This window comes from Puma concolor, chromosome B3, assembly GCF_028749965.1.
Source record: "Puma concolor isolate L17-30 chromosome B3, mPumCon1.1.hap2, whole genome shotgun sequence".
Taxonomy (NCBI): Eukaryota; Metazoa; Chordata; class Mammalia; order Carnivora; family Felidae; genus Puma; species Puma concolor.
Window position 1 is genome coordinate 69,336,860 of NC_141672.1, and position 27,793 is coordinate 69,364,652.

The window sequence follows — 27,793 nt, forward strand, 5'->3', positions numbered from 1 at the left end:
AAAAAAGAAAAATTCCTTATTTAGTCCTATCTTGAAGGTAATAAAATAAATGACTTCTGGGGCGCCTGGGTTGCGCAGTCGGTTGGTTAAGCGTCCGACTTCAGCCAGGTCACGATCTCGCGGTCCGTGAGCTCGAGCCCCGCGTCAGGCTCTGGGCTGATGGCTCAGAGCCTGGAGCCTGTTTCCGATTCTGTGTCTCCCTCTCTCTCTGCCCCTCCCCCGTTCATGCTCTGTCTCTCTCTGTCCCAAAAATAAATAAACGTTGAAAAAAAAATAAAAAAAAAATAAATGACTTCTAGTTTAAGGCAGTGTTTAAGTGAATGTTACCATGTTGGATAACAAGAAAACATTCAATTTATCAGATTGCCTCTGGCTCTTCTAAGTGAATTTGCGTCACAATATAGTAAATAGTCCTTTGTGAAACTGACTCTAGGAACACAGCCTAGAATTAGGTACCTTAAGATTAAGGAAAATAGCTGAAGAGTGATTTGGTCAACTTTTCATAGGATTTCCCAAGTCTGAGAACATTTTAAGTCTGCTAAGAAAGTGTGATGTCAGGTCAGCTTTTATTCTGAGTGTTGGAACTTTCCAACTATGGAAAAATATCAATTTTCATTTTAGACTGTGCTTAAAACTGGCCTGGTGGCTACAGTTACTCAAGAAGGACACAAAAAACTGGGACCTAACCCTGTGGATTTAATTATTTTTCAATTCCATTGAAGATATTTATTCAGTATATTCATCTTCATGAATCTGGTTTGGCAAACCTGTGGCCTATCTTTAAACTCCCTAGACTTCTCTGTGTGGGTTGAAACTTTCCAGGGTAATTATCCTTTACAGTTATCTTTATGGGATTTATCTTTATGGGATTGTAATTACAAATGTAACTGTAGACATAATATCCCTATGACAAATTTCATCTCAGATTTCTTTTGATTATAGCTAGTGAACTGGCAAATCAAAATTTCTCCATTTGGTAATAAATGGTGTTACCTTTTGGTGCCAATAGTCATTGAAATGGTTAGAAAGTGTATGTAAATAAGATTTCTTTCTCATCTTGTCAGTAATCATTCCAAACCTGGCACTGACTGAGTAAGGTGATAATATAAGGGCTCTGGAGGCAAACAAATATAGGTTCATGTTTTGACTTTCACTAGCCTTTGACTCAAGAGGATATACTTCAACTTTATGAGCTTAGATGGCTGAACTTTTGATAATAAACCCTATCTTGTAAGGTTCCTCACACAATGATTACTAAAGGTAGGAGCTTAATAAATGATATGTATAATTATAATAAAACTATTAAAAAGTAATTCAATTCCTCCTTTATTCTGATGATTTCAAAGTACATTTATTCTGATGATTCCCAAGTACATTTCCATGATATCAAGAGCTATATGAAATTGTCCAAAAACAGAAGACACAGTTAATTTTAATTCATTTAATTGAAAAAAATCTATGTACTGGGCTAATTAAATAATTTTAAAATGGAGACAAGAGTGCACAGAGATATCCTTATAAAGAAACACCCATATTTGTGTGGCTTATATAGTCCACTAGTTTATTTGTTTTCCAGTTGTAAAAATGATAGCATAATTTTAACCCTTCACTTTTATATTGTTGAGGAATAACATAAAGCCATATTTATTTTTTCTTTGAGGAACCCAAAGGAGCTGTAACCACTTTTCAGGTGATGTACTATGTAGGGCAGACAGATGGGATTTACTTGTTATCTTCTACCTTGCTGAACTGCTTGCCTTTTTTAAACCATGGCATGTAATACTTTAGAAAATGTCCATCAAATAACATGTGTAGTGGGGTTAAAAACAATTTTTTATTTGCTTTCAATCTTATACTTCTGTATTACAACTAATTACATTACTTTTTTAAAGCCAAAAATATTTTCAAACTCCTACAAATCAGGTTCAAATATTCTGATCTCTAGTTCTCTTCTTTTTAGACTTTTAAAAATAAGGTAGATCAAATGAGAGAAATAAAGGAGGTATAAATTACATTAAATAACAGAAACACAGTTTTAATTTATTACTCTCATTTCCCTATGGATCAAACTGCTAAATAGTAAGGCAAAATGCAATTTAAAACATATATACTTTTAGGGGTGCCTAGGTGGCTCAGTTGGTTAAGTGTCTGACTCTTGTCTGAGCTCAGGTCTTGATCTCAGGGTTGTGAGTTTGAGCCCTGTATTGGGCTCCATGTTGGACTGTGTACCGGGCATGAAACCTACTTAAAAAAAAAATATGTGTGTGTGTGTGTGTGTGTGTGTGTGTTTATATCAAGTCATCCTTACATATTATTATCCTTTATTGTATTTCAAACATATAGCAAAAGTCACCATCAGAGTCATTTATTGGTCGAGAAAAGAGGTCAAATTCTCAGTCATATATTGGACGACCAATTCAGCTCGACAAGATTTTGATGTCTAAAGTGAAAGTGCCACACACATTCGTCATCCACTCCTACACCAGGCCCACGGTGTGCCAGTACTGCAAGAAGCTTCTCAAGGGGCTTTTTAGGCAGGGCCTGCAATGCAAAGGTAAGGATGATCTTGCCACCAAATATTTGTCACCAGCCAAACTTTGATCTAGAAATTAATCCTCAGCCATTTGAAGGCACTGGGTTTTTTTTGTTTTGTTTTGTTTTTGCTTTTTACAACTTTTCTTTTTTATCAATTCTATGTTTTTGTTTTCTTTTAAAATCTTTATGATCAGACTGCAGATTCAACTGTCACAAACGTTGTGCATCCAAAGTACCAAACAACTGCCTCGGCGAAGTGACCATTAATGGAGGTAGGTAAAAGATCAGTCACGCTGTGCTTCTTTCCTGTTCAGGAGTGTGTCTGTGATGACTTAGCTGTATTTCTTCTTTTTTCTGTTCAGATACTTGTGACCCAGCCGAAAGTAAATTATGGGCTTAGGTTGTTCTGTTTTACTGTAGAAAAGCACTCATCATTGAGTTTTGATAAAAAAGAAAACAAAAACCAAAGAGCTTTGCTTGATTTTTATGCAGTGCACAGCTAGTACTGAAAACTTGGATGTCTACAGTTTCTTTCTCAGCTCTCTTTTTAATACTCTTGTCCTAGTTTGTTCAAAAATGTGGAAAATGTTGGAATGCCTGCAAGTTATAGCTCTCAGTCTCTTTTTCTCTGTCCTTTTAATTCCAAGCATTGAGATGGAGATTAATTTTTCTTCCCTGTCTGTCAAGGGAGGGAAGAATCGGAGACTGACCATCAGGAAATAATCATCCCTTCCTCCACTCAGTTAATTCCATTATGTGTGTTCTTGTAAACTTGAATCTTTAATAACAATACAGAGAACTTTAATTCAGCTAATTGAAAATATATATTGTGTTTAATAGTTGGGACTATTGGGGAAATCCTAATGGCATAAATTAACTTTGAAGGACACCTTAAGAAAAATACCATATCCTAAAGGAACAGCTTACATTTTCTCCCCAGGTAGTCTTTCTAATGCAGCCTTAGCAAATATTTGACTTAGTACCCCAGGATAACTTTTTCTGTAGATAGTGGACTGCTTTATACCTTCAGTCTAGTATCGGTTTTATGATTCCTTTGGGGAAAAAATGGTGACAGAAGACCAGAGAAACAATTGAGCATTTTTGTTGATAAAACTCTGAAGAATAAATGGTTATATTTGCTCCAGAATTTTCTTCTCTAGAAGAAATATATATCTAGAAGAAGAAGAGGGGAAGTCTCTCGAAAGCATTCCTTTGCTAGTTTCTGCCTTGGAGATTTATGAATTAGCTGCCAAAATGGAAAGCTTGGCAATCTTCCTACTTTCTGTGGCATGTAGAATTCACTTTGTTCAGGCCCAGGAAATGTCAGTATGTGCTTGATAACTGGAACTAAGGGGAAACAGTGCAGTTTTTGGTACTGTGGATTACTTTGAAATTGCATTTTCCCATACAGTCAGAAAAATCTAGTAAAATGTGAATTTTTCGAGCTTGGCAGGCTAAGAAAGGTCCCTGATCAGTCTATTTTCCAATTTTAAAATAAGTATTCTGCATTAGTAAGTACAGTTGACCCTTGAACTGACCCCCTGCATGCAGTCAAAAACGTGACTATAACTTTTGACTCCCCAAAAACTTAACTAATAACCTATTGTTGACCGGAAGCCTATTAATGATAGCATAGTTGATTAACACATATTTTGTATTTATATGTATTATATACTATATTCTTACAATAAAGTAAGCAAGAGAAAAATATGTTATTAAGAAAATCATAAGGAAGAAAAATACATTTATAGTACTATATTGATGAAAAAAATCTGTGTATAAGTAGACCCGCACAGTTCAAATCCATGTTGTTCAAGGGTCAGCTGTCATTATAATTTGTTGCATTACCATCAAATGCGTAATTACATGATTCATTATTACTTCAAATATCAAATATCTTAAGTATTTAAAAGCTGCTGCTTATATGGCCAATTTAATGTATTGGAATCCATGACTTCAAGTTACTAGAATAGCAAGAATCAATGACCCCCAGTCTTGGATGTGAAAGTTTCCCTCATCTTTGCATATATCTCTTTTTCCCACAAGGGCTGTGCTACTGAAATAGATCAGTTTCCTCTTCCCTTGTTCCTGGTATCACTTTGCTTCCTAGAAGTTTGCTTCTATCCCACCCTTGGCTTCCTGCCAAGGCTCTCCATAACTTTTCATCTTTTTAGGCTTAGGGGCATGAAAAAGAAACATCTGCATGTAAAATTATATATTCATCCTCTGATAAGTTCAGATACTTGTGAAATAAAAAAAGGAAAGGGAAAGAGAAGATAAATTCTTGAAGTAAGTATTTTTTAGGGCTTCCAATTGATATGTTGTAGGATTGCCTAACTCCTGTAACCCCGACTGTAGGATTTCAGGTTTATCACCATGGGTGCAAAACAATTTTTCAGATTTGCTTAGCCCTGGGGCAGAGTCTGATGTGGTCATGGAAGAAGGGAGTGATGACAATGACAGTGAAAGGAACAGTGGGCTCATGGATGACATGGAAGAAGCAATGGTTCAAGACACCGAGGTGGTGATGGCAGAGTGTCAGAATGACAGCGGGGAAATGCAGGACCCAGACCCAGACCCAGAGGAGTCCAACAGAACTATCAGGTAAGGGCTGTACTCCCAGTTTCAGTCCAATAGGGGGATTTACTTTTTAGGACCCTTTGATATTTTAATCTATCGAAAAAGAAATTTCAAGTGTTTGCTTGATTTGCTTATGAATGCTCTCTGAACTGTAGAGGAGAGCTGGTGGAGTGAGGAGGTCAGATTGCCTTGGAGCAGTGTAGTTTGCATCGTCTTCGTAGCATTGCTTCTTTCTATGATCCCTTTCCTTTTGCATGTGAGAGGTACTCATGTTTGCCATCCACAGGTTTACTACTAAATTACTGTTTATTCAGCGCTCATTGTGTGGGCCTGCAAAAATCGGGGGCCAACCTCAACAGACACCATCTGTCTTAAAGCTGACCCCTAATACAAATATCACATATATCTACATCTTACTGTGTTACTGTCTTACATCAGAAGTATGTAACATTTTATATTTTGGATTTAATAATCTATATGCTTCTTGATTATTAGATAATCCCCATTTTTGATATCAGGGATCAGCACACTGTGGCCAATCAGGCTGCTGCCTATTTTGAAATGAAGTTTTATTGGAACATAGGCATGGCCATTCATATTGTCGATGGCAGTTTTTGTACTACAATGGCAGAGTTAAGTATTCTGCAGAACTTAAAAATGTTTATACCTGGTCATTCACAGAAAAAGTTTCTCAGCCTCTGATTTATATTATAAAATGTATTCAGAATTTTGTGTCCATTTTACAAATGCCATATTTATTGACAATCTGGAATTGCTCATGGGAGTAGAGCAATAAAATAATTATATTTTTTCAATGAATGGCATAAGAAATATTTTTTAACTACTGGAAAATGTCAGCCTTATGACCCAACTGTCTTTGAAGGTGTACATTTATTTCTGTAGTATCAAAATGGGGAGAATATTCGGAAAGGTGCTTGCATTTATGCATAGGGGTAGAGAAGAAGACAGGAAGAGACAGACCAGACAGGCAAAGAAAGTGATGAAGGATCAGCATAATTCCATGAATGATAAATATTTAAAAGAGAGTTTAAACAGCAGATTCTACTTTTTATGAGATTATCCAGACTCAAATTCATGTTAAATGATATTATGCACAATTAATACTTTGACTGTAATATGTAATAAGTAAGCAAATAAACTTTTATGTGTGGTTCTGAATACGGTGGCCTCAGTACAGTAAGACAGTAATCTAATGTTTACCCGAAAACTTAACACCATGCAGTTCAACCTAAAGACTAGGGTGATTATTATCCTGCCTCAGAATTTTTAAAGTATACATGTAAAGTGCCTATCACTCAGAGTAATCCAGATTCTGAACCATGATATTCTGACAGTACATTTCACCAAAAATGCGATATGAATGTTTTTTGACTTTCATTCTGCAATAGCTGAAATAAGGTTTTATGCAGGAAAAGATCTGTATCTAAAAGCATTTCTCTCCCAAAATATTTTGACTTTTCAAGTCCATCAACAAGCAACAATATCCCGCTCATGAGAGTCGTGCAGTCTGTCAAACACACAAAGAGGAAAAGCAGCACAGTGATGAAAGAAGGCTGGATGGTCCACTATACCAGCAAAGACACACTGGTAAGATCCACAGCCAGCAATGCACTCTCTACTTGCTAGCTTCGATTTGAAGAATTGCTAATGCCTTGTGGAGACTATGGGATGGGAGTTACCAGGAACAAACCTCTGCTCAGACATGGCATAGGATCAGATAGAACACATTAACATTCTCTAGGTGTCAGATATAGTTGAGCAAGCAACTGAGCTAGAAAAAAATGTAGGCAGCAGTCTCAGGGAAACAAAATCATTGACCTCTATTACTTGAGATGGTCTCCAAACTACTTGAATGAATACCTGTCATTTTATAGCAGTAATGAAAACGACAATATGTGCTTTCTCAATGCTCCTCTGGGATTCAGAATTTGAAAAAAAAAAAAACACTGCATTTTAGGGAGAGAAAAAAACTATGATAATTTGTATACTTTTCAAATCCTTAGTTAAGTGTTCACTTAACAACTAACCTATTCAGGAATACAGTGATCCTATACTGTATTAGATAAAGGACAACATATTTTAATTTTTTTAAATGTAGTCTGAGGTGTTCACTACTCCAGATTCTTCTAGTAGGTGGCAAATGAGATTGTGCATGTGTGTAAGAGAGAAAAAAATTGATCTTCGTTTTTGTTGAACTAAGTGACATTTGGTGATAAGCGTCTTTCTCACTTACTGGTAGTGAGATAGGTGGTTATTCCTCACCTCCTATCTATAGGATCTCCATTATTTCTTTTAACAAATAGACAACCATAACCTAAGTACACTATCTGTAATATCAGTATTTTCTTCTGGAGAGAGATTTACATGACTTATTGTGGGATCCAACTGAATATCATCTTTTAGTTCTTCCTAGACATGGTATACAGTATTTAAAATATATCTAGTATATTTGACTGGTCTAAGGTTAGTTGTGGATGAGACCAAGAACACTGCTAGGGCTTTTTGGTCTAAAAAGATGAATACACAGATACACATGCACACACATACATACCCTAAAATCGTAGAACATATACCTAGACTCAACAAGAACCTAATCACCAAATCATAGAAGTTTAGATCTGTTGTGATGTTTAGACAAGGTAGAGTTTGATGCATTTCCCTGATTTAGTTAAATTGATATCATGGAATCAGACTTGACATCCTCCAAAATATTCTTTAGTTATTCTGTAATATTCAGAATTCTTCCATTTCTTTTTTTTTTTTTTTTTTTAATTTTTTTTTTTTCAACGTTTATTTATTTTTGGGACAGAGAGAGACAGAGCATGAACGGGGGAGGGGCAGAGAGAGAGGGAGACACAGAATCGGAAACAGGCTCCAGGCTCCGAGCCATCAGCCCAGAGCCCGACGCGGGGCTCGAACTCACGGACCGCGAGATCGTGACCTGGCTGAAGTCGGACGCTTAACCGACTGCGCCACCCAGGCGCCCCGAATTCTTCCATTTCTAATGGAAGCCAAAATATTTGACTGGATCAGCTTGGCATTCCTTATGTTCTGAAATAATGAGTATACATAAATATTACATCTCATTATCTCTTATTATAGCTCTTATATTTAACCCTTTTAATTTCATTACAAACTACAAATCCACCTCTACCTCTGTAAGTAGTCAAATAAATTTTAAAATAGAATTATTTACTATGCATGTACTAAGTGTCAGACACTGCACTGGGTGCTAATATATTACCTCCTTTATTATTCCTAACCTTCTGATGTAGATGCAGAAATGTATCACACATTTGCTGAATAGTCATCTTCTATAATCTAAAATTAAGTGTGAATCTTCCTGGTCCATAGCCCATGAATTTTCCACCACCAGATCTTATCTCCCCATTGGGAAAATGTTTATGTTTTTATCAATCTTGGGTGTTATTTTTTAATCTGTAAGTATTTTAAAAATTTTTTAACGATCCTGAATCTTACCTCTGTTTCAGCGGAAACGACACTATTGGAGACTGGATAGCAAATGTATTACCCTCTTTCAAAATGACACAGGAAGCAGGTACTATAAGGTAAGGGTGGCTCTTTCCCTGATTGGAGTCTTCTGCCCACTCTTGTCTTCTCATGAGAATGTTAGGGATAAGGAATACGAAATACATCTAGCAGACATGACTATTTTGTGCTTGCTCCAACAGAAATTTTTTTTTCTGACATTTGCAGATTTGGGGAGAATCAGATTGTGACCCCAAGTTAGTCATCTGTGAGTTTCAAATTTTCCTGTGGAGTGCTTCTGGCCCTATTGGATGGTGGTGGGGAAAAGGAATCTTAACTGAATATGTTAGATATGTATATTTTAACTAGAAAATTCAAGGCCTGGCAGATAAGTGACAAGAAAATTCTTGAAATCCATTCTATCCAACATTTTTTGCTTTTTTTTTTTTCATAAATAGCCTCACAGCACATTGCCAGGAGGGTTAAGAAACATCATGTGATGTCTTCATGCTTTGCTGATATTCATAAAGAGCACTTTCCTCTAGAGAAACATTTGGCAGCAGTTTTCATTTTGTCTCCCCACATGAAATAATACAGATGTCACACATGTATCACCCAGTAGAAGGTGCCTCTGAAAGAAGTTCATAGTGAAAACAGCATATACTTGCTCCTTCAAACTTAATGCGGACTCAGCCATAGTTGATGGGCCTCTCTGTGTCCACTGTCCACAGCTCTCACACAAAAAGGAAACCTCATTACATTTTAAATTAAAAATTTATTTTAAAAGTCATTATTCCTTAGTCATTCCATACCTCTGGGAAGACAGTGTGGTGATTAATTTTTTAATGTCAAAATTGTTTGAAAAGCAACTACTTAAAAAAATTTTTTTTAATGTTTATTTATTTTTGAGAGAGAGAGACAGAATATGAGCAGGGGGAGGGGCAGAGAGAGATGGAGACACAGAATCTGAAGCAGGCTTCAGGCTCTGAGCTGTCAGCACAGAGCCCGACGCAGGGCTCGAACTCACGAACCACGAGATCATGACCTGAGCTGAAGTCAGACGCTCAACTGACCGAGGCCACCCAGGCGCCCCTAAAAGCAACTACTTTTTTTTTGTTAATTTTTTTTTTAACATTTATTTATTTTTGAGACAGAGAGAGACAGAGCATGAACAGGGGAGGGGCAGAGAGAGAGAGAGACACAGAATCTGAAACAGGCTCCAGGCTCTGAGCTGTCAGCACAGAGCCCGACGCGGGGCTCGAACCCACGGACCATGAGATCATGACCTGAGCCGAAGTCGGACGCTTAACTGACCAAGCCACCCAGGCGCCCCAAGCAACTACTTTTAAAATCAATCTCTGAGGCCTTCCTCACTAAACTGTTCATTTGGCAATATTATGATATTAACATCTATTGAATTAAATTATATGATTCATTTTAGTGCCTTAAAGGATAGTCAAAGCTTAAAAACAGCCACGCATATCCAAATGCATTTCAAAAGTGTTGTGATTCTACCTCATAGGTATAAAAGTCAATCTTTTATATTCTTAGATCTTGATGCAGGTTCAAAACCATTATTTGTATTCATACATTTTCTTGCCACATGAACACAGTAGAAAGGTCACTTGAATTTTTCTGGTGAGAGGAGATGATAAACTTTCCCCTAGTACAGGTATTTTTGAATTTTGCTTACTAGTATTCTGTGTTTGTCACATGTGCCTAGCATGAATTTTATTTGAAAGTTTACATACTTTTGATAAACTGCAGTTACTACACTCTTTCTTCCACAGGAAATCCCCTTATCAGAAATTTTATCTCTGGAACCAGCAAAACCTTCAGCTTTAATTCCTAATGGGGCCAATCCTCATTGCTTTGAGATCACTACAGCAAATGTAGTGTATTACGTGGGAGAAAATGTGGTCAATCCTTCCAGCCCACCACCAAATAGCAGTGTCCTCACCAGTGGCGTTGGCGTCGATGTGGCCAGGATGTGGGAGATGGCCATCCAGCATGCTCTCATGCCTGTCATACCCAAGGGCTCGACTGTAGGTTCAGGAACCAACTCGCACAGTGAGTCTGCTCTAGTTTTGTGTCTGTAGAACAGATAAAGAGAGCCTCTTTGGGGATGACTTAGTTTATTGGTGAACATAGGGTCTCTATATGGAAGCTGCTAAGATACTTCATTAAATGATCCTATTTTATTTTTTTTAATTTTATATGAAAATTTGAACAAATTCACATTTAACCCTGTATATTTATTAGGCAATAGCAGAAACCTAGAGCTGTTGGTCGTAAAAGAAGGAGTAATCTAGTCAGCTTGAGTTTGATCTGGAATCCCAGTCTTGCTATTTGCATATCTGAGTTAACATGTTTCCTCAAAACTGTCCTACTCTGTGTAGGATACTGGGTGTTCAGAGTACTTGGAAGCTCTAGAAAATTGTATCCCAGGAAGAAATCCCTGTTCATTAGTAGAATGAGACAGATTTTACCAAAATGCAATCATGATCAAGGGTTGAGGATGAATGTTAAAAAGATATTTTAGAGGAATATCTATGTAAAAATATGTAACTTTAAATTTTATAATGGCTATTAATAGCAAATCCTATGGGGAAAAAAAACCTGTTTTTCATATCACAGTATGTTATCTTCTGATCTTTCACAGCTTTTCAATTGATGTCTAACCCAGTGTACATAGAAATAGATTATATATGTTTATTTTATGGCTAAGGATTTTACAGGAGGTCTCTATTATGATCCCTAAAACAACCCGAACAGGTGGACGTTAATGATTTGCCTGTTTTACAAGGTGAGGCAATCAGGCCCTAGAGAGATTAAGTTGTCTCAGCTTTACCAGAGCTGTGAAGAGGCAGCCAGCATTTAACCCAAGGCTTCATGACTCCAGACTCTAAACTGACAAAATGTTCTTTTTTTTCAAAACCAAGTACAGAGTAAATATGTAATTGTAAAGGAAAGAAATATTGTAATGAACTTTTCCTAGAAACATTTAATTGCTGTGATTTAAAAACAACCCTTCAGCTTGATTAGTAAACATGTATCTACCTGTTTTGCTATTACTTCACTTACTTCCTTTGTGTATTTTTTAACATGTATTTCCAGGAGAGATTTCTGTGAGTATTTCAGTATCAAATTGCCAGATTCAAGAAAATGTGGTGAGTATATACCTACTAATATAAAGCTTGGTAATGTGATTCTTTATTGGAAAATAAGGATCTTAAAATGCATTTTTATTTATCTAACATTTTAATTTTACAGTATTTTCTAGAAAATAAAATTGGGTCTATTTGGATATTTTTCTTCCATAAGATTTTAGAAACATTGCATTATGTGGATTTTTTAAGTGATCTTCTTCCTAAATACCTATTATTCATCTCAGATGAATAATTCTAATGTAGTGACTGATTTTTCCCACATTTGCCCTTCTTGGTATTAGAATTTTAATGGTTGATATAACACAATACCAAACAAAATAAATTCTTTGAGTTGCATGAGTAGCTTAAATATGCCCTTATTCTCATTCCTTGATTGCCACCTAGGAGCGCTGTCATAGGACGAGGCATTGGAAATGCTTTTAGAGTCACTTGTATGTAGCAAGGAGACCTCAGAAAACTCCATAATTCAGAACGTATAGTCCATATTCTAACACCCTCATCAGCTGCTCCACATAACTCCATCCTTTCAACTCAGTTTTTGAAAATTATAGACATATTATGAGATAATTTATTATGCTTCATTATTATGCTTTGTCATTTATACATGTCATGTCAGGCAGCCAAAATGTAATCAAGCCTTTCCCACCCTGTCCTATGACTCAAGACCTTTTGCTGTATTTTGCCTGTTATACTTATGACCAAAAGCATGATGTTTATAGCCTAACTTACATGGATGTGAGTTTAGGTTTTAAAGAATAAACTCTGTGAAACTCTATTCATCACTAGTTATAGCTTTGCAAACTTTGTTCTGGTGGCATGAAGTAAACTGGAAATCAAAGTTGAATTAAAGAGAATTAGGAAAACTTCATAGTATTCTTATGCTGTCAGTCTTGAAGTACACTTCTAGACACTTGCAGGTTCCTGTTGTTCTTGCTCAGCCAGAGAATATTTGGGGAAATAAAGGTTAATCTATAAACCTCTTGGAAAATTCTAGATACCTGTCTAGTGATTCCACTTTGTTCAGCCACTGTTGTCCCCTGAAAATTTGGGGTGGGCCATTGAGCCATGTGAAGAAGATGGAGTGGCTTGGACTTGAAATACTGGAGTAGTATTAATTTGTTTTATCTCCAGACAGCCTTGAACCCACCCATGGATACTCTGAAGGGATAACAGGATAGAGACAATGCATGATTGTTTTTCTAGGGAAGAGCACAAAGGAAAAGATAAGAGTGGATAGAATATGAGGTGATGTGAAAGGGCTCTTTCTCTAAAAAGAGAAAGAGTACAAGAGTGGAGGATATGCAGAAAATTCAGAATGATAGAATAGGAATAGGAATACATTAAGTGAAAAGTACTGTTTGTGTTTTCATGAGTGTGGTCATCAAATTGGAGACTGTAAGACGTAGATTAAAACACAATGCTCTATTTAGCAATTTTTTTGAAAAGACTAGACATTTGGATCATGTGATCTCCAGAAGTGGTTTATAAAAATGGAAGAGTTTAGTTACCTCACAGATGAGAATTCCACAATGGATTGTCATCCTTCTGTGCTATCTCCAATCCATGGTGATTCAGCCCTTTCAGTTTAGATTCATCTGGGTGTGGATGATCCATAGAGGCATCCTCACCATCCTAACCATAGAGAGTAGGGTGATTGGAATCAGGACTGGCATAGATATGTGATTTGGACCCATGATTATTTAACCTGAAATGTCTAAATAACCATCCCAACAAGCAAATCCCTTTTTGAATACTTACAATAAGTAGCATAGTATAGTTTTAAGTCTTATTTCTCTGTAAAAACATATTTGACTGAACATGAGAAAAACATATGCTGCTTAAGAGCCGAATAGTTTTCTTTTTTTTAACATGTCTATACATATGAAAATTTTATTTTATATATTTGATAGAAATTTAATTAAATGCTTTGTTGAGGAAACTGAATTATTGGTATGTCTGTACTTATATGTTTGTCTGGATCTGTTAAGTACATGTTAAGTTATACGAGGAAGAATTTAAGGAATTAAAGAGCCAAACAGTTTTCAAAAAACATTACAATTCAGTTAATTGTAGAGCGTGCTTTGAATACTCAGTGATACTGTAGAGTTCATCTAGCACCTACAATCTCATTGTTTATGTTAAAATATTTAATAGTGTTCGTGATATATATGATAGACTTATATAACTTATCAGGACTAATGCTTTGTACTGCTTCATGTTTGTTTTTCATTGGGCTTGTGCCTATAGGACATCAGCACAGTATATCAAATTTTTCCTGATGAAGTACTGGGTTCTGGGCAATTTGGAATTGTTTACGGAGGTAGGTTAGTTCACTAGTATTTTTATTAACTTGGAGTTTTAGCTACTTTATGTAGAATAACAGTATCTCCAATAAAAACATAACAGACAACACTGTGTGTATATATATGTTTGTGTGTATATCTATCTCTGTGTTTTACCTTTTTCACAATTTCTCAAGATAGTCACTATTGGGAAAAATGGGTATTTTTGTCTTTTAAGAGAAATTTTTCTACTCCTAAAACACTTCTTTTGCTTACATATTGACAAACTCTATCTATAATACTGGTTAGATGTTGGTTTATTTAGACAAAATATTGAGAATCATGGAAGTTATAATTTATAAACTAATTACTGTTTAGTATTTCCTTTTAACATATTAGATGAGAACTCTACAGAAATCCATTCGTGTAACTAGATAAAATAATTTTTTAATTCTAATATTCTTGACAATGTACGTATTCATTAAGGTTATCATTTTTAACATTTTTGAAATGAAAGACTGTATTTTTACCTTTTTCTTATTGTCAAGCTATTTGGTGAATTTATTACTTTAACCTATGCTGTTCTAGATTCTAGCCAGTTCAGTTATATTCTTCAAGGCTTTAAGAAACATTTAACATTAATGTTTTATCAGCCCTATAAAATGCCATCATAACTTCCTGTCCTGGATATAATCAGTTAAAAAATCATCTTTTTTGTGAGGTGGGAGTGCTCTGAAATTATCACAGTGTCTCACTCAATATTATTTATGGTAGTATAATATTATGCTTTTTCAGTTAAAAACTGATTAAGTTATATTCTGTTCTAAAAAGTAATTTTAGAGGTGCTTGGCTGGCTCAGGGCATAGAGCATATGACTCTTGATCTTGTGGTCATGAGTTTGAGCCCCACGTTGGACATGCAGTTTACTTAAAAAAAGAAAGAAAGAAAAGAAACGAAAAAAAGTGATTTTGATTCTTAAAAAATGCTCAAATGAGTTTTTTAATGGAAAACCTACCATAAGTCAGCAGCCATTGTGCTTTTTGTTGCTGCACAACAGTGTAACAGTACTACACAGAGTATTGCTCTACATTGTAATAATTGCTTACAAAAAAGAAAAAGTCTTGCGAGTAGAGCATAATAAATATGCACAACTGCACATAGTGTAGGGGTAAGAAATGAAGTTAGGGAGACCAGATAATTTGTAATACCCAACACTAAAAGAGCAGGCCCAGGAAGAGGCCTCCACAAAGAAACTGAAAAGTTAAGCCTAGACGCACAGGGGATGAAGCAGATGAGAACAGCTATCAGAAGAAAGGTCAAGTACTATAGCAGCAGAGGAGTAGAGACAAAAAAGGCTCTGACCTTGAAGATTGTTGAAAGTAAAATGGCTGAGTTGGAGTAGAGATCACAGTGCGTCAAAGAATAAGTGGTGTTAGGGAAGCAGAGAATGTGAAAACAAGAGAATCTGGTAGTGAAGGGAAGCAGTCTGAAAGGAGTCAACGGGAAGAGAGTGGGGTAGAGCGGGGAGGAACACCAGATTTACAACAAATGTTGGAACAATTGAATCTCAGTTTAGTTTGTATGTGAAAAAACTTGAGTAATTAGGTCGACTTCCTGTTTTCATGTTCATATTTATTTACTACTACTGTATTCTGTATCTACTACACTATAGTAGTATAGAAGTGAAGAGCTTGAGGGTGCCCTATAGATTCCCTATAAGGTTTGTTGTGAGAATTAAATGGGATGTAATGTGTGGAAAAGGCCTGTCATGTGATGATGGTGATGATGATGGTGATGGTGAAGGTGAGTGTGTACAATTACCTGGGTACTGTGTGTACCTTACATATCTTATTTCATCTAATGCTCACAACAGCCCTACCATTGAAGATGAGGAACCAAAAACTCAGAAAGTTTAAATTATTTCTCAAGGTCACAAAGCTAGTAAGTGAGAGCCAAGACTTTTTATTCTTTCCATTTTAATGTGCATTAGTTTACCAGCACTTTAAAATTATACTTTCTTAAGGAGAGCATTTTGCTGGTGGTATAATATTGTCCATATTAAGTAGTTCAATATCCTGTTTCTAAAACACATATTTTTGTGAGAAAATATCAGGCTGTTGATAGGTATAGCTTTTAACGTTCCACTTTTGTGTTCTAAATTGTGGCTGATTTTATAGTACATATTTGATTCAGAATAATGGAGCCAAGAAATGAAATCTTGATGGATATAAGTTGGTGCTCATTAGAAATGTTAATTTATTCAGTGAAACATTTTTGTAATTCTTAAAATTATCTTTATAAATTCTGGTGTTCTTTAATATATATGATATTTAGTAACATTATGCTAATATTTCCCCTTTTCATTTTAAAGGAAAACATCGTAAAACAGGAAGAGACGTAGCTATTAAAATCATTGACAAATTAAGATTTCCAACCAAACAAGAAAGCCAGCTTCGTAATGAGGTTGCAATTCTACAGGTACTTCTTTGCTTTTCTTTTGGAGGCTCTAAAATATTCCTCCAACTTCTTCAGAACAAAGAAAAGTTATCCAAATATCTGTGGCGTAGATTTTTGGGAACACTTCAAAATAACTGGAAAGGCAGATCAAGCATCGAACTACTACCTGTGTAGTATCTTTCCTGAGTCTGGGCAACATTTGTTCTTTTTTATGTACCTAATTCTGGATTTTAATACATTATTAATGCTCATTAAATGGGTAATATTTCAGCATTTGCTCATTGTGGACATGCTGAGACCATTTTGTTTCACATTGTAAATGACCTTGTCTTCATAAACATTCCACCTTTATGCTGTGATAATTATATGAATTGAGTATGTAAATGTCAGCATATCAAGTAAATGAGTAATGTATGCCTGAGATTCAGATCATCTTGGTATTGTTAATGTCCTCTTTGTCTCTCAAAGTAAGCCTTTCCCTTTATATTGAGCATGTTCCTTAACTCCTTTCGTTAACAGTCATCCCTTTTACTTTTTTTTTTTAATGTTTGTTTATTTTTGAAAGAAAGAGACAGAGAGAGAGCATGCAAGCAGGGGAGGGGCAGAGAGAGAGGGAGTCACAGAATCCAAAGCAGGCTCCAGGCTCTGAGCTGTCAGCACAGAGTCCAACATGGGGCTCGAACTCATGAACTGCAAGATCATGACCTGAGCCGAAGTTGGACACTTAACCGACTGAGCCACCCAGGCACCCCAATCCCTTTTCAAGCCAGAATATGTTAGTCAGACATATTATGTGGTATATACAATTTTTTGTAACTGTTAAAACTTTTTCCACAGACTAAAAGGAAATTGAGCAACTGTTTGCTAAATGTGGTCAACCTAGCTATTCAGTCTAGACAATTAGGCCATTGATAAATGGCCATTTTTTTATATAACCACCATAATTCTCTACTTGTTGTGCAAGCTGGTCATAATTTCTAATTCATAGCTTTATTGAATAATTTTCATTTGAACATCACTAACAAAGCAAAACATATTGCATTTCTTCACTTGTTTCATTTAACTGCACTTTATTGAGTTTCATCAATAAAAAGTTGAAGAAAATGCAACTTCCGCCCTAAAGGAGTTCATGTGCATGGACAACCAAAAATAATGCTTGCTATACATAGAAAAATAACATAGACTTTTCTGGGACTAATAATTTCTAAAGATGGTGTTTTTGTGCTTCTGAACAACTATGTAACACAGAGAACTACCACAGTGTTCTCTGTTTTCATGGGGAAGATGATAACCACGGCTCTGAAGATGCCAATTCATAGATTCATAGCTTGGCGTTTGCTAATCAGTTACCGAAAAAGATTTTTTTAGAAAATTCTTAACTTGGCAACACTGAGCTGTAAGTGACGTCTGAAAAGTTAGTCAATGACATCTTGCCAACCCTGGCCCCTGCCGTCCCCGTCTCCACTCCCACATGGTGTCCTGAAGGCAGATCCTTTGCAACAGGCCAACATCCAGACTGGCGTGTGTACAGAGACATTTATCCTTCCTTACCAGACATGAGGGAAGTTTCTTGGTTAACATGGCTCTGTCACTCTACATTTTATGGCAGTAGCAGAGAGTGACTAGATCAATGTTGAATGTCTGATTTTCTGTGTCTAGAACCTATAATTGGCTCTCCTGAGCATGTCTGTATGTTATCAGCTGCTGATTCTATAGTAAGGTAGACAAATAAAATACACCTGAGCATAAACTGCCTCCCATTTCCTCTTCTAAAAGAGTGGATGCAATCAATAACTCAGTTGCAATAAACAGGCTTTGGCAACATTTTCGTTATGGGTTTCTAAAAAAAAAAAAAAAAAAATGTTTGGTTAGGTTGAAAGTCAAATTCTGCCCCTTGAGTACATGAAGAGTTGGAACAGTTCTCATATTATGGCCTGAAATCTCAGAAATGCTCATTGCTTATCACTCCTCCCCACTGGCCCTAACCAGTCTTCACTTTTTTCATCAAACTTGTATTGATTGAGTACACATATCACAAACTAAGTACTGTTCTGTGTCCAGTGGTTACAGTGGAAGCAGAGACACACAGATCCTTTTTGTCATGGGTCTTAGTTTGAATCACTCGGCTATGCCTTCTGTCAGTCAGATGTTTGCAGCATATTTATGTGTTGAATTTTCAACCACATAGCATGTACTATGCGTCTTATTAAGGTTTGGCTTAATTATATGCACATACTGGATTCAGTAGTTTGTACTTTATCATAAAGTTGCCAATTGGTTCAAAATTTGTTCATCAAAAATAGGGAACTCATCCTATCTTCCAACTGAAAAAAATGAAAAAAAAAAGTTTGAACTTTTTTACCAATTGTCAAATTTATCAGCTTCCCAGAAAGATTATAATTCAATATCCAGAGACAATGGTGTTTAAGTTCATATCATTGATATATAAATGCCACTCTCACCTTATTTAAAAATACAGTCCACTCAAACCCCCTCACATCCATACCCCTGTACCACCCTTAACTCTGATATATGTTTTTTTTTTTTTCTTCCATAGCACTTAATTGCCTTCTGGTCTGTTATAGAATTTCATTTGTTGTATTTGTTGTGTGTTTCTCACCCCAGCCCCTTCACTAGAATGTGCACATCTGGAGGGCAGATATCATGGTTTCACTTACTGATGTATCCCGAACACAAGAATTTTTTCCTGGTGCACATTACGTGTTTAGCAAATATTTGTTGAATAAAATTGTACGGAAACACCATCCTGTCACATAAGATGGCATACATAATATCCCACTAGGTAGCAGGAATCTGGTCCGCATTTGCTATTAATGTTTAATTGGTTAGTTAAGAAAGATTAACTATGGTTAATGTGGTTAGTTCTCTGAAAGCCCTCATTGCCTCATTTTATATTTTTATTAAAAGTTAGAATTCATCTTTTTGGACCTGAAAAGACAAAGCAGTAATGGGGATAGAGGGTGGGGGTTAGAATTCTGACTCACTAACTGATACGTTCAGACAAAGTGCCATGATCAAAGTCAACTGGATGGTGAGAAAGGTTTTCTTCTACTAACCTTATGGAACAGAATTCCATCCCTCTGGATATAAAAGTGATTCCTGGAAGCATTTGATATCCTCTGCCTTGTGGTTCCCTACTTACAAAAGCTGGAGTCCTCGTTTTTGGTTGTACCTGGAGTTCACAAGTTCTGCCCTGTCCCCTCCTCCTGATTCTCCAGAAGTGGCCATGTTGACTAAAGTGACTGATGGCAGAAATTCCTGCCCATGCAGCTCTCCTAGTCCTCTGGTCAAATGCTAATTTGTTTCTGTGGTTTGTAAAAAAGCTCCTTAGCTTATAGAAGACTTCAAAGTTGTGTAACTATGGAATATGTGAAAGAATTCTTTCTTTCTCCCTTTTCTCCTTTCTATATAACCTAGGTGAAGGCTTTCCAAAATCTGATTCAGTTGTTAGAAAATTAAGCTCTTCAGATATCTTTAAATAGTTGAAAAATTGAGGCGAGTCTGAATCTTATGGCATAGTTATTATCCCTTACTTATATCATTTAGAAGAGCTCTGCTTTCATTAGATGTAAATACTTCATTATTATTACTGTGTTTCAGAACAATGTTAATTAACGTAGATGTTAAACATTTCATAAAATCCCCAAGGGATCCTACTTATATTATTATTTTAAAAGTTGTATCTTGATTTAAAAAAAAACATGGAAAATTTGAAATTATTTTTTCCTATTCATGACAACAAAAAAGAATAAAAAAATTGTTGTTTAATGATTAGGAATATCACAGAAAACTGACCTTTACAAGGAGATGAAACTTTATCTTAAGAAAACTTAGAAACTTAAAAACCTACAGTAAATGATATCGGTATGATATATATTTAATGTACTTTATTAACACAGATTTGTTCAGTCAAAATTAAAACACAAGCACTTCTGTTTATGATACAAGGTGTGAAAGCATTTTGCAATTTAAAAATATAGAATACATAATATAGAAAAAATACATAAGAAATTTACAGGCCATAAGTTAAATATATCCCTTGCACTAACCTCCAAAATTACCTCCATTACTCTGGTTTCTCTATTGGGAGGCACTCCTCTTCTCATTCATGTGTCTCTTAACTTCAAAACAAAACAACAGCAACAGCCAAGTGTGGTTGGGATTTGTCTGGGCTGCCTTGCACAGCTGCATCCAACTCTCCCTTTGGTATGGCAGCTCTTGTAGATTTGTGCTCTATTCTTTTCATTCTTGTTCATAGATTTCCTTGTCTTTGGTTTCCCTGCCTTTCTTAAATAAAATGCAAGGCCCTTTGCCATCCCCTTGTTTTCTTCCTCTGCCTGCCTATCACCCTTTGGCTGTTTTTCAGTCTTTATCTCAGTCCTTGCAGGGCATTGATCATTTGTTCCTTTTTCAAATCTCTGTCCTCACTCCCCCCTGCACTTACCAGATCCTGTTTCTCTTTCCCTGCTAGTCCTTCCAACTTGTCTTCCTGAACTTCTTTCTTTCATATAAATGGCCCATACTAATATGGGACTCATTCCTGAAGTGAGGTCATCCACTTTAAGGGAGTCGTCTGTCATCCCTTCCCAGGTCATTCCTTAATTGATCTTTTGAGTTCTGATCTTCCACAGGCACTTGAGTCTCAGACCTTTGACCTTAGGACATCTCCACTTTGGGCCGGTCTCACCCCAAACCAACCAGCCTAAAACCAAACGCTTAAACCTTAATCATTCTTCCAGGTTCTAAGGCAAGAACCCTTTTCTTCAATTAATAAAAATATTAAGTCCATCAGCAATAACTGTGAAATACTTCCTTTATACAAAGCAAGTTACTGAGCTTCTGGCCCATGTAAAAATGAATGAAACCTACCCAGTTTCATTCTGACTTCTATTTGGGCAGTCAGGTACAAGTAACTACAAATCGTGTTAGCTGTGGAAATATAGTGAAAGAAATCACGGATTATGACTGAGGCCAGAATGTTGGAATCAGGGAGAGCTTCCAAGAGAAATATAGCATTGATGAAATCTTGAAAGATTCATAGGTTTTTATACCCAGAGAAATGCTGGAAAGGGCTACTAGGCTGAGGGGCTACCTTAGTAAAATAAATATTCTATGACAAATGAGTAGAAAAATTTAGATCATTTTGGAAGAGTGGCCTTCAAACATTTTTCATCATGTATCTCAAAAATAATTCTAAAAGAAAAATTTTGTAACTGTTTGTGTATTTTTAAGATGACAGCTAGAACTATTTTGTCATATTTTAAAGAGTTTTAATTTTGTACTATATTAAAGTATCAATATTTAAAAATAAAGCTATTATAGAACTCCTTTAAATGTATGCATTAGAATCTAAATGTCATAGACATTTGATATTCTTTACCATCCATTTAAAAAAATATGTGAATGTGCATTTCTTTAACAATAGTATAATTCACAACATTCCTTATTTCCTTTGCCTATATTTCACTTTTCCCACAAAATTATATTCCATTGTAATGTGTTTTTATACCTGGAAGTCTTTTGTTGGTTCCTTTTCGTAATTATTTACCATAAAAATAAGTATATATTTAAAATTTCTTGATTACCACACTTTAAGTGTTTAAAACATACTTTTGGATTAAGTTATAATTATTAGTAAAAGCTTTATTCTGTAAAATTTTATCAGTACTTCTTAAATAAAAAATAAAGTGTTACTGAAAGTATACTATTTATTGAGATTAATTTTTTAATTCAGTTCATAAGTTGGTGGGTGTTTATTATGTAGTGTTTGAGTTAGAATTCAGCAATAGTTTTCTTTTTTTTTTAACTGTAGGAGCCACTTTGTAAGAGAAAACAAACAAAAATGGTGATTTATCTTCAGAAATTCATTTCAGTCCCCTCTCCATTAATAAATCCATTAAATCTTCTTGAATTTTGGTGAAAGTGTGAATTAGAAATTAAGTTACAGAAGTATTGATTTCCATGTTAGTGTCAGCCACTTCAGACCAATATAGTATTTCAAATTTTCTCTCTACTTTTCTCCCTGAGGATTTTTCTTCCTATTTGGAGTTAGTGAGAAGTATCCATTGTAAGGGAGAAAAATTTTTATGAAAAGAAACCGCAATAGAGAATTTAAAAGCTATATGGCTATTCTCAGGTCTGTATTAGAAGATAATTTGTGGACTGGTATGATTCATTCATTCATTCCTCATATATAACTGAGGGCCCACCATGTTCCAGGCAGCAGGGATACAGATATAAACAAAATAGATTTTCTTAAAATTATGCTCTGTTCCCATATCTCTTAAAAATCTTTCTGTTCCACAAGAGTATAACTACTTAGGAGACTGCTGTTATGAGTCAGAGTGTGCAGTAAGACCAGGAAATGGATTTCGTGTGAGTTCATAGAGAAACATACATATTGTGCCAGGTTGATTGGATTTTATTCTGCTTGAAATGTTTTTGTTTTTGTTTTTTTAAGTTATGATCAAAATAACTTTTGGGGATGGCATATTATAGAGAAAAAAGTTTGACGACAAGAAAACCTTGTTAGAGGCTATTTGCTCCTTTCAACTGCTAGTGACGAAGTGCCCCTGTTCCTCGTCTTTCTTTCTACACATTTGCCCTAACTTCATCCTTAACATTTCCGTTGGCACTAGTCTAGACCAAGCTTTTAAATTCATCCCTTGATTACTGCAACAGGTGATATTCTGATAGCTTGGTTCCCCATCCCCCAATCCCACTCCATCATCATCTGCTGGCCCTGCCTTTTCTCTGGTTCATCTGAAGACCCCAACCAGATGAGTCTTTAGTGGTTTCCATCCTATCCCTCCCTAGCTTAGTAGTTTTCTTATTTCATCAAATCTATTTTTCCTGTTTTTTTTACATCGTAGGTGATCATGCTGTACCTTATCACTCCTATTCAACTGAACCTTTCATTCCTCTTTGAATTATTGTTCTCATCATTACTCTTAACCTCTGGCCATTGCTCAGCTTTTAATTCCAAGGCTGGATGCCCATCCTGGTTTACTTGGTTTAACCATGTTTGATTGACCTTCCAGATCTCCCAGTCTTGTGCTGTTTTCCATATTTCCTGTTTATCTATGGTTTCTAGTCTTCATATAAAGTAGTAGCATTTATTGAATACTTCTTATGTAATAATTAGATCATAAACGAATTTGAAGGTCTCAGCAACACCTTGTTTTCAGCTTCCACAATGCCTACCATGGTAGTAAAGACTTTATAAGTAACCGATTAACTTTTGACAAAATGATCTTAAATCACATACTGTATTTTCTTAAACTCTTTCTCAGGGCCTTTGTCATAATACTTTTTGTATGAATCAATAAATTTTAAGTTCTAATTTGAAAATTGTGGTATTTGTTAAGGAGGATGAGTTTGTAGAATAGCTGCTAATTGTTCCTATTGTTACAGGCTGTCTCAAAAACTGAATCCTGGGGGAAAAATTGGGCTTTGGGTGCAAAGAAAGGCAGAGAACATATCAGAGTGATGCTTTTAAATACAGTGGAACCTCAAGATCAAGAGAGGATTTGATAACATAGAGCAACACTGTGGTGGTATATGGGTTTAGAAATAGACTGAGCTATAGGGGAAGTCCCACCAGTTAGGAAGCTAAAGAATCGTCAAGGCAATTTGTCATGGTGGATGTCATAACAGGTAGAGGGGACACTGAGATGAGAAGACTTGCCACAGGCAGCATTCAGAAATCTAGACAATATGCTGAGATGGGCTGTGAGATCATATTGAGGAGACTGAAGTAACATGGACCTTGAAAGCACACCAGTTAGAACATCAGGACCCCAGTTCTAAATGGATTTGAGTCCACAGAGAGTCTTCAAGTAACGGATACTATCGTGTTTAAAGAGCATGAGGTCTAGAATCAGATGCCTGGGTTCAAAGCTCAGACTTTTTATTTAAGAGTTCTTAGGAACTTGGATAAATTAATTAAGCTCTTTGAGCCTCAGTTTCCTTACCTAGGAAACCTTGTAGAGATGTTGTGAGACTCAGATGTGATAATTTTGTGAAACTCTTAGCAGTGCCTGGCATATAAGTAAGTAAAGGTGCCATACTTACTAGGTGTTACTAGTATTGCCACAACTAGGCTATAGAGTCTAGCTTCTATAAACCAGTTCCTGTAACTTGTTGAATTCCCTACACATAGAACCTAGAAACATTATTTCATCCTAACAAAGAACATGGTTGACTCAGAGCCTAGACTGGGGCTGATAACACTTTAACATATGCCTGGCCCCTGATGGGTGCTCAGTGAATATTTATTGAACAAATTGTCTAGCCATACTGAAGAAACCAGGGGCATACAGAATTGCAGAGCATGCCAGCAGATAATAAAGCATTCTTTACCATTTTGTCTAAAAACGTCAATGTGTAAGTAAACGGCTTTGTTCCCTTAGTCTAGAAGGATGATCAGGAGGTGGAGAAAAGATGATCATGCTAGAAAACCAGAAAATAATATTGCCAAGTGTGGGTGGGAAAAATGAAAATTTTTGCAAACTGGTAGTTTTTAAAAAAAATCATGAAGGAGTCATTTTTTTTTCTTTCTCTAGAGAAAAATATGCAACATTTGAGTATCTTTTCTTTTAGTGTGTAGGAAGAGGTTAGTTTATACTTCTGTTGTTTCATTGAATATGTTTATTATATTTTTTAAAATATTTCTTTCTGTTTTATTGCATGAAGAATTTTCATGAAATTGTTTCTTTAGATAGGACATGTTTTGCAGCTCTGAGATAATCTTGTTATCTTCTGCATGTTCCGAAAAATGAAGCCCATTGATTATGTATATACATATCTAACATGGAGGAAAAAAAGAAACAAAGATCTATTATAAGAAAAAGAAAATGAACTTAGAGATTTTTCCAAATAGGTATCCTGTTGAGTAAGAAGTTAGTCAGAATGAAAACTTAGTGTCAAAAAGTCAGGTTCCAAGTTAAAACTCTTCCTTCTTCTCTCTCTCTCTCTCTTTTTGGCAGGGCGGTGGAGGGGGGGTAAATCTTTTTTTAGCATTGATTTCCTTAATTATGAATTCTAATTCATCTGACTTGCTGTGCTTACTTTGCAGGAATGTTTTGGGGAACTAAATTAAATAATATATAAAATGTTTTTTAAATCAGTGTTTCCCAGTGTATTTTTGGAAGAATACTAGTCGGTCCTTCATGGAAGGGGATGGGGGTAAAGATTCCCTCATTAAGACAGTTTAAAAAATATGTGTCTGATATCTTATATTCAGATCATCCCACATCTTAGAAGTGAATACAGTCTTTCACTTATTAAAGATTCTGAAAAGCCCCATTATTAAGAATTTGTTTAATTTTGAGAATATATCAATGAAACACATTTTGCTACGGAAACCTTACACAAATGTGAAATGTCACCATTTGACCTGTTTGGCAATAGTGTCTGTGTTCTGTTGCTGTTCAGTAGACCCTGTATACTCACTCCACTTCCTATTATCTGGTATATAAGGCATTAGAAGGGTTATGTGTCTGCACAGATCATTTAATGCTATAAGAGAATGTTATGCTTTCTGGAGTGCTGGCATCTAAATATAGAAGCTGGGCTACAGTGTTATGATTTGTTAAAAATTACACTTTAAAATCTAACACCAAGACTAGATTGGATTTATGCATTCATGTTTCTAGCCAGATTAACAGGAAATAAAAAAAAGTGTTGCAGATGTGTCTCCATTGCCATGCATTTGATAGCAAGTTGAAAAAATTGCAGATATTTGAGCCATTTTCAGCTATCATATACAATAAACACATCTTGATTTACAAATTCCAATTTTTCTATTTTAACAACCATACTTTTAATTCCTGCCTTTCCTCTAAACACAAACTGAGTAATAGCATGGAAGAAAGGGTGGGGGGTCATACTTTATGGGTGGAATCTTACAAACACTGTTGTTGTTTTTTTTTAAGGCATTGGTCATTTGTTAACTTTCTATCTTTGAAGTCTTTGTGTTGGCTCTTTTTACCTAGTCAACTTGAAATTGTGGTCTTAGTTGGGGCTTAAGAGTTAAGTACGGGAGTACATATGAGATCCTTTCTGTGTGAGAGTCTTTCCTGAGTTCTCCTGATAAAAATCACCCCCACCTCCAAAGATCAGTATCAAATTCAGCCATATATAAATATTAATTCCAACAAAACCTCAGTGTATCAATCCAAATTACAGGCTCAGGAACCTGGATTGGGATTTTAAAAATTTCCATGTACCTTGAATTTGAAGGGTTCCTGGTGATGAGTGGAAAATATCACATAGCTTTATACTACTTATATCTGGTGGGAAGTCAAGAAAGGCTAGAAATGACATGAAAGATGATGAGAGGTTTTTTTTTGTTTTGTTTTGTTTTTTTTAAGTATTGTTTTCTGTATACTTCTTCCTCTCTGCGTTTAGCTGCTTCTCTTCTTATAGGGAAAGGAGAAGACACATTGTATTTATCATGTGTCTGCAGCAACCCTGGAGTCTAAAGCTAGATTGGAGCATTTCCAGAAATGATGGAGAAGAATGACTGACAGAAGTATAGACAGGTTTATGCACATACATAAATACAAAATCATGCATCAGAACTCGGTTGATTTTCTTGCTATGCAAATATTGAATTAGTCCTTTTTCTTTTCTTTTTATTTATTGGGCGAATGTTACTTAATAGAATACACAAGACTTAAAGCTCATTTAAGATGAGAAAAATGTTGTAGTAAATTGTGCATTACAAACTGGCCACCTGCAAGTTTCTCTCTTGAGAGCCAGGCAAGATACAGGTGTATCTTTTGTTTTTGGCAGTTAATGAAGATACTTCAGCTTACCATTTCTCCCACAAAATTTTGGATTGTATTAATCTAGCATCAGTCTGTGCTAATTACTGCTACAACAAAAGTAAGTTGCATTCTAGTTCTGATGGGTGGTATGAACAATTCTTACCAAAAATTATGTGAATTTTTCTGAGTTCCGAAGGTCCAGTGGGTTAAATTTGATTGTGGCCCCATTGATCTAAATGTTAGCCAGTGGTATCTATTTACAAGAAGATGGATTATTACATCTGGTCTTGTTGTTAAAGTCATATTGCATGCACTTATTCCTCTGAGAGTGTATGTTAGCTTTATTTTGTTCTAGACTGTCATCAATGTACCTTTCTAAAATTTTACAGATTAAATTTGCCAGAAATGCTTAAAGATAACTACTAAAATATGAGCCCATTTAAACTGTAGATTTTTGGCCAGCTGA

General features: G+C 35.6%; 1 protein-coding gene across 3 annotated transcripts in view; it reads left to right on the forward strand.

Moving 5' to 3' along the window:
- Positions 1-27,793, forward strand: part of PRKD1 (protein kinase D1) — a 338,608-nt gene that overhangs the window by 279,981 nt on the left and 30,834 nt on the right. For all 3 annotated transcript variants that reach the window (XM_086710009.1, XM_086710010.1, XM_086710011.1), the window contains 9 exons: positions 2,344-2,554; positions 2,730-2,807; positions 4,935-5,139; positions 6,600-6,723; positions 8,628-8,705; positions 10,416-10,695; positions 11,743-11,795; positions 14,043-14,115; positions 16,449-16,555. In XM_086710009.1, the coding sequence (XP_086566135.1) occupies positions 2,344-2,554; positions 2,730-2,807; positions 4,935-5,139; positions 6,600-6,723; positions 8,628-8,705; positions 10,416-10,695; positions 11,743-11,795; positions 14,043-14,115; positions 16,449-16,555 (1,209 nt within the window). The remainder of the gene's footprint in view (positions 1-2,343; positions 2,555-2,729; positions 2,808-4,934; positions 5,140-6,599; positions 6,724-8,627; positions 8,706-10,415; positions 10,696-11,742; positions 11,796-14,042; positions 14,116-16,448; positions 16,556-27,793) is intronic.